Source organism: Heterocephalus glaber, unplaced genomic scaffold (assembly GCF_053883595.1).
Source record: "Heterocephalus glaber isolate CG9 unplaced genomic scaffold, H.glaber_assembly_v1.0 deba00001451, whole genome shotgun sequence".
In the NCBI taxonomy this organism is placed as follows: Eukaryota; Metazoa; Chordata; class Mammalia; order Rodentia; family Bathyergidae; genus Heterocephalus; species Heterocephalus glaber.
The window spans coordinates 7,230,802-7,241,960 of NW_028258301.1; the positions used below are offsets into that span (position 1 = coordinate 7,230,802).

General features: G+C 46.4%; 1 protein-coding gene and 1 long non-coding RNA gene across 2 annotated transcripts; both read right to left on the bottom strand.

Moving 5' to 3' along the window:
* Window positions 1-271: 271 nt before the first annotated feature.
* Hpdl (4-hydroxyphenylpyruvate dioxygenase like) lies at window positions 272-1,999 on the bottom strand. The gene has a single exon (XM_004872924.4). It carries the CDS (start codon window positions 1,807-1,809, stop codon window positions 694-696), a length of 1,116 nt encoding a protein of 371 aa, XP_004872981.1. The 5' UTR covers window positions 1,810-1,999; the 3' UTR covers window positions 272-693.
* A 2,696-nt stretch (window positions 2,000-4,695) lies between these two features.
* On the bottom strand, window positions 4,696-5,571 carry LOC147827327 (uncharacterized). Its single transcript, XR_015452664.1, has 2 exons — window positions 5,157-5,571; window positions 4,696-5,020 (listed from the first exon to the last, which is right to left on the bottom strand). It is a non-coding gene; the product is annotated as an uncharacterized LOC147827327 (long non-coding RNA).
* Between the last annotated feature and the right edge of the window lie 5,588 nt (window positions 5,572-11,159).

Sequence of the window (11,159 nt, forward strand, 5' to 3'; positions counted from 1 at the left end):
ATTCCCTGGCTGAGCTTCCAGACAGCTCTGAGCAAATAGGGCTCCTTCCAGAGGATCTGTTTTCCCCTGCAGAGTGATGGCAGCTGCAGGGAACACCTGCCAGGGGCTGACATCCAACACCATTCTAGGTCTCAGCTCAGCTTTGACTGGAGCCGAGGCATCACTCTAGGGCAGGTGATTTGTTATAATCTAGGCTCAGTGTGTCCACCTGCAGTGGTTGCTCCCTAGGGAGAAGGGAAGCAGAGGAGGATTTAGTCTTAAATTCCTATCTCAAAAATTAAATCTTTATTTAAGAATGTATTTCATATGTAGTGCAACAATACAGAAAAGCAAAGAGTTAATTAAAATTGGTGGGGGAGGGGAGAAATGTGATCAGAGAAATATAAAGGGTTCAAAAATACTGGTTATGTTCTGTGACCTAATTGTGTAATCTTTGCTTGTTCTTTATATCTTGCATATGTATTAGATATTAAACTGTAAGAAATGTCTTAGAGTTAAAAAAAAAAAAGTTCCACCTCTTTGGAGCCCAGTGAGACTCAATTGCTGGCAGGTACTGATGAGATGGAGGCCACACTGGGCCCCTGAGAGCAAAGCTTTTCACTAGCTGCCTCCGTGGGTGTGGCTCAGTTCCAGTAGACCCTGTGTGGACTCACCAGAGCACCAGGACAGGTGAGTTGTACCCAGCTCTGCCCTTCAGGTTTCCTGGTCCCTGGTAGCTTCCTCTTGTACTGACTGCCACAGTGCTCGGATGTTGTTCTGGCCAAAGCCTGTGGCCCCCTGCCTCTCAATCAGCTCCAGAAAGAAGGTGTCCTCAGCAAAGAGGGACTTGGTGAAGACTTGAAGTAGAAATTTGCCTTTATCACCGTCTATCAGGATTCCTTGTTGGGCCAGAAGGCTCGGCTTGTGCCCTGCAGCTCGGATCTGCCCCTCTTTGCCAGGCTGCTGGTAGTATGCCTTAGGGGGCGTGAGGAGGCGACCTCCTGCCACCACCATCCCCTTCGCGGCCTCCAAGATACTGGGAGTGTACAACCCCACGTGCTGCAGGCCTGGCCCCCTGTGCCGGGCCAGGAACTGCTCCACCTGATCCGGTCTGCTGGTGGCTCCCGGGAGGGACTCGGCCAGCACAAGGGTGGGGACGGCGGTGCCTGGCGGGGTCTGTAGGGCGGTGAGCCGCAGGCCCCCACGCCCGGACCCTGCTGCCACCTCGAGGCCTAGCTCTGGATCCTCGCCTGGGCTCAGCGGCAAGTGGTGAAAGCCCAGGCAGTCGTGAAACCATCGCCTAAGCGCAGGGGAGCTCCCGGCGGTGCAGGCCAAGGTCAAGTGGTCCACGTGGCTGACCCAGCCCGGGCCGGGTGCGGAGCGCACTGGTCGGAAGCCGGGCAGGAAGAGCCCGCGGTAGCCGGCGCGTGCCATCAGGGTCAGGCTGAGGTTTCCAGCGGGCGAGCTGAGCACCGCGTAGGTGACCGTGCCTTGCACATCCTTCACGCTGACTGGGGGCACTGGCACGCGGCAGCCCTGCGCCGCCAGCGCCCGGACGGCCGCGTCCAGGTCCTCCACGTCGAAGCACAGGTTCGTTGCGCTGGGCACCGGGTGACGCGGGTCCACACCATACAGCGGGTCCCCGGCCCCCGCACCCTCGTTCACCAGAAAGACTGCGTCTCCGCTGCGCAGGGCCAGCTGCCGCCAGCCGCCCGCCTCCCGCGCCGCCAGGGGCTGGAAGCCGAAGAGGCGCTGCAGGTTCAGGGCGAGGGGCTGCCCGGCGGGCACGTGGAAGGCGATGTGGCACAGCCCGCGGGCGCGCCCGGCCATGACGGGCCGAACGGCCACCCTTGTCGTTTGGAACTCGAGGGCTGGAGGTCTCCCGAAGCCGTTGGCAGCCAGTGGAGTCCAGTTCTTCCCAAGCAGCGTGTTCCTAGCTCTTTCCCTGAGAGAGGTCTCGGACGCACCCTAGCCGCTCGGGTCTCCCTGCAGCGCAGCCCCAGCCTTGAGCGGCCTCTGGACGATCAGCTCTCCCGGCGAGCTGCGAAAACCACGCGGAGCCGGCTCTCGCGCCGCAGGGGCGGGACCCATGACTCCGCCCTAAACCGCCTCCCCAGGGCCGCCTCCTTCCCTGGGCCTCCGCCGGGTCACACCCTCGGGCACTGAGCCTCCCTGCCCTGCTGGGGGCGGTTCACAAGGGACACTTTCGTTCGGCGCTGGGTTCTCACCCTTCCCGCGACCTCAGCAAAGGGCTCGGCTCGAGTTGGGGGAGGAGCCCGAATTGACCTTTCAAAAGTACAGACTTTCTTAGCACTTTCATGTTTTTACGTTACAATTCAGTTTTCCTTTAAATCCTAATATTTCTTTAAATTGTTTAACATGTTTAAACCAGACGTGGAGGTGCACGCCTATAATCCCAGCACTGAGGTGCTGAGGCAGGAGAATGGCAAATTTGAATCCAGCCTAGGGAATTTAGAGACTTAGCGAGACTCTGCCAAAAAACCAAAAAAACAAAAACTCCAAAAAAACCTAAAAAAGGGCTAGAGATGTAGCTCAGCACAAAGGCCCTGGGTTCAATGGCTAGTACCAAAAAAAAAAAAGTTTCACCTTACGTATTTGCACTCCCCAATGTGGTCCAGAGAAATTGAGGATGGAGGTCAGTATACAGAAGATGGTCAGTTGGGCCGGAGATTAGCTCAGTGGTTCCACCGCCTCCCTCGCAAGCACAAGGTCCCGAGTTCGATCCCCGGTACCAAAAAAAAAAAAAAAAAGAAAAGACATACAGAAGATGGTCGGTGCTGCTGAAAACACTGAGTTCTGCTCTGGAGATCAGTGAATGTGGGAATGAGTTCTGAAACCTGACACCTGGGTTTGAATCCACCTCTAACTCTAACTAGCATGACTAAGCAAGTTGCTTAACTTTCCTGAGCCTTAGTTTCCTCATCTGCAAAAACTGGAATAAAAATGGTCCCTAGCACATAGGGTTGCCGAGATTAAATGAGACTAAATGCTCACTAAATATGTAGTAGCTGTTGCTCTTGTATTTTTGTTGTTTTGTTTTTGTGGTGTTGGAGATGGAACCCAGGGCCTTGCACATGTTAGCAAGTACTCTACCACTGAGCCACATCTCCAGCACTGTATTGTTTTATTCTATTGCATTACATGAGATGTGATTTTAAAAAATACAGTCAACATTTAAATTTTTTAAAAAATGGGCCAGGTGTGGCAGCACACATCTCTGATGCCATCACTTGGGAACCTGAGGCAGAAGAATCTTCCTAAGTTCAGGGCCAGCTTGGGCAACTTAGTGAGTTCAAAGCCACCTGAACTACATAGTGAGACCCTGTCTCAAAAAACAAAAACAAAAAACCCCAAAAGTTTTAATAAATATGTAACAGTAAAGGAAATATTGCCATTTATTCCCCTCAAAATACTCTTCCTTGCTTGGGATACTTATCCCATCATTCTTGCTACTTTCTGATGCAGTTCTGGGAAAGCCTCTATTGTGATTGACTTTAGTGTGCACCGGTGTCCTGAATCATTTCAAATTGTTTACCTTTCATGGTCACTGTGACTTTGGGGAAGAGCCAGAAGTTTTACGGTGCCAGATCTGATGAATAAGGTGGATGAGAACACACTGTGATGTTTTTACCAACCTGCCTTTCTGTTGGATGGCATTCAGTGTCAGCATTCACTGTATTTTTGATCATACCCCATAAAGACACCTACAAAAGAGGACTCAGAAATGCTTCAGAAAGTGGGAAGAACAATGGGATAAATGTGTTCCAAGCTGGGGGTGGTGGTGGTGGTGGTGGTGGTTATTTAAGGAGCATTGTGTCCTACTAAAACACTTTTTTTTGGAGACATGGTCTTGCTATGTAGTTCAGGCTGCCCTTGAACTCACTATGTAGCCTAGGCTGGCCTGGAACTTAAGGCAACCCTCCTGCCAAAATCGCCCAAGAGCTGGGGTTACAGACCTGTGCCAACACACCTGGCCACATTTTAAAAAATTTATACATCTTATATTTTGATTACACCTCATACAATGCCAGTGGCACCTCCTGAGAGTATCATATGACCTCCTGGAGGAACTTGGGCAGGGACTGCACTAGTATGTAGGTCAAAGGCCAGGCAGCCTTGTCAAGGAGCAGCTTGTGTAATGGCTCAGAAGAAGCCTTGGTTCACTCCAGATAATTCCAGGTAGCATTAATACCTATCCTTCCTACTTCATCCTCATCCCAAGACTTCTCCCTTGGCCCCAGGTACCCATAGTGGAAGGGTGCCCAGCTCCTATCCAGTCCCATTTTATTGCTTACTAACTACATGCCCTTGAGTAACACTTAGCGTCCCCATCTGCCAAACCAGGAATTCCTTTCCAGGATACCTCATGGTAAACAGGATGAGACTGAACCATGGTCTTGGGCTGAAGCCTTAAGTGACTGCAGGACCAATGAAAGGCTATCCTGGAGGGAGCTAGAGGCCCTCATCTTCCCTCCCTGCCAAAAGGGAAGTATGTCTATTACTCGATCAGATCATAGACTGCTGAATTCTCAGGTTACAAAGTGTGTGCAGCTGGAGAGTTATAACCTAGCAGGAGCCCTAGGTTGTAATCTGTGAGCTTGGGCCTGTGTAGGGCCTGATGGTGGCTCTGACCTGGCTGCAGGAAGGGGACGGGGGACGGCGACGGACGGACAGAGCAGACTAAGCAGCAAAGGCAACAGGGTCACAAAAATGGCTGTAATAGACTCTATCAGAAATAACAGGCATAGAACTACTTCTCACTAGGTCTGAGCACTGGGAAGTCACTTGGAGGGCCCGGATTTTGGTGAATTCTGAGGAAGGGGCTCTGGGAACAGAGTTCTCAGTGAGGGCTGGGCAGAATGGGCCATCTTGACCTTTCATACTCAACGGCCAGGTGAGCAGCTCTAGAGCCTCTGCCCGTTAGTTCAGCCTCAGGAGTTTCTACTTAGGCCCCAGACCAGAAACAGGGCTCATTGTTCTTCACTTCCTTCTCGGAGTAGGTACGGTTTGTGGAGGCTGCCTGAAAGATAAGGGGAATTTGGGCTGGGGCGTGTTGCCTTGCAGGGGCATTGTGGTTGACCTTGAGCGAGGGCAGACGCCAGTCTTCCTCTGCACCACCTCCTTCCAGCTCTGCTGACGTTCAGACCATGACCCACCTCGGACTCCTGTTCCCTTACGGTCAAGTCACTACGGAACTTTCACAAGATGGGTCCTAGGAGCATGGTCATGACTGCCCTCCTCTTGAGTTACTTGTGCTAAGGGCAGGAGACTGAAGCGAACCGGAGGACGCCACTGGAGGGCGTGCGGGGCCAGGGTGAGGGACAGAGCAGCTGCTGGAAGTTTCTGGCCACTTTTGCTTTCTCTGCCCGCTAGGTCCGAAAAGGGGAGGGGAGGAGTTCCAGGGGTGGAGCCTCAGCCTTGCCGCTACCGGGGGCGCATTCCGCTCTGTCGGAAATCAGAACCGGCTCTTCTCCATTCTCTCCCCTGCCAGGCCAAACTTGCTGCTCTGGACACGCCCTTTCGCCCTTCCGCCTTCGCTCCAGGCCACCCCGGAAACCCGCCCCGTTCTGCACCCACCCCTTCCTGTCCCGCCCCCAGCTCTTTAGGGTTTCCCTTCCACCGGAAGCTGACCCGGAAAGCTCTCGCGTTTCCGAGTTTGCCCTTGCGGTCGGCTGTCTCTGTGCGTCCTTGTAGAAAGTTTTCCCTTTTTCAAGAGGTAGCCCAGAAAGCCTTAGAAAAGATGACATTTATATTTTTGTGTGTGGTAAACACACGTATTTACTACCCGTTAAGCAATGGCTCCCCGCTTCACGGCCCTTCCTTTCCTCGTCCCTGGCAACCACCATTCTTTCTGATTTTAACGATTCTGGAACCTCATATAAGTAGAATCCCAAAGTAATAAAGTATATGTTGTTCTTTTCCTTGCCGTTCTGGGGATCAATTTCAGGGGTCCTTTGAGCTAGCCCCAGTACTGTATTTCTGTTTTTTCTTTTTTTTTTTCGGTACCAGGGTTCGAACTCGGGACCTTGGGCTTACGAGGCGGAACCACTGAGCTAAATCCTGTATTTCTTTTTAGAAATTCACTTAGCATAATGTCCTCGGGGTTATTCTATCCTGAAAGAAGTGAGCCAGATGGCCAGTAAGAAAGACTTCTTCTGGGGGTGGGGGTGTAGCTCAGTGCTAAAGCACTTGCCTATTATGCACCAGGCCCTGGGTTCAATTCCTAGTACTGCCAAAAAAAAAAAAGAAAGACTTCTTCCCCAGCAGAGGAACAGGCCTAAAAGCCTGTGCCGGGAATGCTAGATCAAAGGTCAGTGCAGCTGGAGGAAGGTAAGGAGTAAGGAGAGTGGTATTCGTAAGGTCAAATCTTGCAGCAATTAGATCTTGAGTCTTGACTTTTTTTTTTTGGCACGGGACCTTGTGCTTTCGAGCCAGGTGAGCCAGGCGGCGAAACCACTGAGGTAATTCCCGTCTTGAGTCTTGACTTTTACCCTTAGTGAAATAGCACGCCATTGGAAGGCAGACCTGATTTCACCCCCTTTTTATTAGTACATGTTTGCAATATACAATATATCGTGGAGAGTACAAATACATATTGGTACAAATGCATATTGCATCTTAATCCTTTTATTCTCCCCTTTCCTTCCCCTCCCTCCTGTTTTCTTTTGGTCTGGTGCTGGGTTGGAATCCAGGTCCTCGAACTGCACTCTACTTGGGAGCCTAGACCATATTTCTACTGAACCTCCTTGACAGTGTTGAAAATAAGCTGGAGAGAAGCAGGTAGAGAAGGGAGGCTAGTGAGGAGGTGATGGCCAACATTGTCTTGAGGACCAGGGAAGGGTTCCCCAGAGGAAAGGACTGTCAAGAGCAGCAGATTGAGTTGGAATTGACAAGGTGAAAACTTGTTTACACTGGGAGGTGGGCCTGGAGTGATGTGTTACAGGGAAGGGCACAGCTTATGTAAAAGCCTGGAAATCTGATTAACAATGATCAGTCATTAAATCCTTCCTTAGACTGGGGATTTCTTGGGGGAAGAAGTGGATTTTCATTTCCGTAGCCCCAAAGCAGAATCTTCTATCAGTCTCTGTGGGGCCCTTGCTCAATGTGTAAGGGAGGTGGGAACCATTATACATTGGGTTTCAAAAACCCATCCCTTTTCTACTGTAAATTTTTACTTTAGTGTAATAATAGCCAACTGTGTGTCTCAGTATGTTTCCTTGAGGGATACAGGAAGCAATCTTTATGTTTACCCACTTGGTAGGATGAACGGCAAGGTGTGTGCACTTGTGCAGAAGTGTCAAACCAGGATGTGTACTCACATTATGCTCTGTCAAACAGGTTTTGCTCATGTTTACTAGAGCATCACAGAGGATATAATACACTACTCTAGGATTTGTTTTTATGTTGGTTTTTAAAATTTTTATCTTTTGGTACTAGGGGCTTGAACTTGGGACCTTGCACTTGCGAGGCAGGCGGCAGAACCACTGAGCTAAATCCCCAGCTTCTACGATTTTTTTTTTTTTTTTTTGTGGTACCGGGGATTGAACTTGGGACATTGCACTTGCGAGGCAGGTGCTGTATGATTTGTTTTTTTAAAAAATTTTCTTTTGATTTTTCTGGTGGAAGTACCTCGGTTCGCTACAATGGCACATGAAAAACCAGATTTGCAAGTTTTAGAGGAGGTTAAAAGTCAGTCATCAGATTACTCATGCATAGATGATAAAGATGATCCATTATGGTAAAAGAAACATGTTTTCATAACAGAAGAATGGTATGGGTATATGATGATGATGATGATGATGATGATCCATTATAGTAAAAGAAACATGCTTTCATAACAGAAGAATGGTGTGGGTATATGATGATGATGATGATGATGACGACGACAAGGACAACTTTGATGTTGGCCATGTTGATAGAGACAGGTAAATTAGGTAGAAACATTGTAGGCAGTCAGGGCTAGGCCCTCGTTAGTTCAGAAGATAACACATTAAAACTGTGGCTGGAGGTGTATCCGTTGAATATCAGGCCTCAAGATTAAGATGAAATGCCCACATATCTCTGAGGGATAAACAAAAGCTTGAGCACTACCCTTTTGAGATCCATAAATAAAACCATTATCTCATTAAGGGTAGGCCATCTTTTCCTACCCACTAAGACTAAGACTACTAAAACAAAGACAAGACTAAAACTATGGATTATCAATCAAGGTTAATGTTGTCATCCATGTATGCTTGCTACCTGACTTGCCTCCCCATTGGATCAATGTTACCTAAGAGACTATACTTGTAATCCTATTGGTTGATTGTAGTTTTGTCCCACCTTCTACCCACCCCTTGATTTTGCTCTATAAAACCTCCCCTGTAAGTGGAGTCTGAGGCAACCCACTCTCTGGGTCTCTCTCAGGAGCTGTCTCCCTCAATAAAATTTTCTACTTTTTTTTTTTCTTTCGGTACTAAGAATTGAACTCAGGACCTTGTACTTGCCAGGCAAGCACAGCACCACTGAGCTACTTCCCTGGCCCCCTAAAATTTCTTACTCTTAACCTCTGTCATTCCTCAGAATTCATTCTTGATTTTGGGGAACATGAACTCAGCACATCAGACATCTAGTAGGTTTGGGAGTTACATCTATTTACCCTATATCAGTGTGAGCCAAAGTCCCTGTGACAGTGAAATGGAGCAAGAATAGACTGATCCAGACACAGGGGATGCAGATCTCCTTGATTCAGATGACAGAGAAAAGAGCAATGTGAGTGCATATTTGACTAGTTGAAATGTTGCAAAATGGTCATGCAACCAAATGGAATGATCCAGAGTTAGAACTAGGTCTGAAAATATAGTGAGGGTCTTGACAGGGGTGAAACCTATTGGATAGAATGCCAGCACTGCCATTCAATGTTGAAAATTGTGACAGATAAAATGTTACAAGGTGTGAAATACACAAAGGCTGAAATGCAAGTAAAACATTCTATATGCACCAATAGCCATACTCAAAAATATATTTATTATGATACCTCATTAGTTGAACTGAAAACATTCATAGGTCTGCTGTACTTAACAGGACTTTCTTATGGTAATCACAGGAATGTAAATGACTTATGGAAAAGTAACCTCTGTGGTCTTGAGGTTTGTAGAATAACAATGACACTGAGGATATTTGGTTTCCTTCAGAATTGCCTAAGATTTGATGGCAACACCACCTGTCAAGAAAGAAAAAGAACTGATGATCTGGCTGCTAACCAGGGTAACAGTCATTGTTTGACAGATTTGTAATTGTCAACCAATTTACATACCATCTGAATACATGACTATTGATGAACATCTTGCAGTATTTCATGGGCACTGTCGCTTCAGGCAGTACATGCCAAAAAGCCTTTCAAAATATGGCATAAAAATTTATGCCCTTGTAGATGCGAAGACTTATTATGCTTTCAATTTAGAAATTTATCCTGGAACTCAGCCACCAGATCCTTATTAATATAGTAATAAACCAAATGATGATGTGAACAGACTTGTTGCTCGCATCTCTCGAACTAATCAGAATGTGACATTCAGCAATTAGTTTACCAGTTTTCAATAGTTGTTACATTTGCTAACAGAGCACAAGTTGACCAGCATAGGAAATGTATGCAGGAACAAAGCAGAAATTCCAAAGGAAATGTTGTAATTTCCAAACAGAATTGTATAGTAAAATCTTTAGATTTGAGAAAGATTTACATTGGCCTTGTATATAGCAAAGAAAAATAAACTGGTACTGCTGACATCAACATTGCACCATGATGGAAATATCTATAGGGAAACCTCAACAAAACAGAAGCCTGAGATGGAAATTTTCTACAACAAAACCAAAGGGGGAGTAGATGTTATTGATGAGTTATGCTGCAAATGTGATGTCACTGGAAATACAAAGCATTGGTCAATGGTTGTGTTTTGCTCAATCCTAGATATGTGTGGCATAAATAGTTTGATAGTTTACAAAGAAAATAAGTGCAAAATACCACAGAGAAATTTTCTCAGAGGATTGGGACTGGAACTCATAAGACAATTTACAGCAGAGAAAAAGCAAAATGTTTCTGCCCAGGGAACTACACAAACACAAAAAAACTGGAGCACACTGGTGAGCTGACCAGTGAGCAGGCAGGTGCAGCATCCCAAAGACCTATGACAACAACAGGAAAACCAAAAAGATGTCAATTTTGCCCAACAAGAAAGGCCAGGAAAAAAAATCCGTGCTATCAGTGTAAGTGATACTTGTGTATGGAACATGCAATTTTCATGTGTAAAGATTGTCTTGGATGTGACAGTTGAAGCAAAGGTTATTTTTGTTCTACAGTTCTATTGGTATTTTCATTGTAGTTCACATAGGTTTTTATTTCCGATATTATCTTTTAGGTTTTGTAAGCAAGTAAACAGCTAATGTGAAAATGTTGATGTTTATTCTAAATGCACAATACATATTAAGAATTTAATAGTTTATTGATCTTTTACGTTCCTGTTAACTACACATTGTATAATATAATAGCTTCCTGACAGAAACAGCAAGACTCGTGAGTTGTCAGGTATGTCCTACAAAAGGCCAGGAAAGCAGAATACATGTGCTGTCAGTGTATAAAGTTGTTGTTTTGTTTTTTTTGGTACCGGGGATCGAACTCGGGTCCTTGCACATGCGCAGCAAAGCAGGCGGCGAAACCACTGAGCTAAATCCCCGACCCTTAAAGTTGTTGTTATGTATGAACAATGTTGTCATGTATGAAGACTGCCTTAGGTGTGATAATTGAAGATTTTTTTTTTTTGTAGAGTGCTATTGGTATTTTCATTGTAGTTCACATAGGCTTTTATTTCTGATGTTCTTTTTTATCTTTTTGTTTTGTTTTGTTTTTGTTTTTTGGTGCCGGGGATTGAACTTGGGTCCTTGTGCTTGGGAAGCAGGCGGCGGAACCACTGAGCTAAATCCCCGGCACTGATGTTCTTTTTTAGACTTTGTATACCAATTGATGTTGACAACTTTGATTTTTTTTTATAACCTCAATAAACATTAAAAATGCAATTCGTCATTTTTGTGATTCTTTTCTGTTAAGCACTCATTTAAAATATAATAAAATGCATAACATTAACCTTAATACTCAATAGAAATATTCTAAAGAATGAACGTGGGTT

Bases quoted from the DNA above. Each gene is read 5' to 3' on its own strand.
- Hpdl (XM_004872924.4), bottom strand. From the start codon at position 1,809: ATGGCCGGGCGCGCCCGCGGGCTGTGCCACATCGCCTTCCACGTGCCC.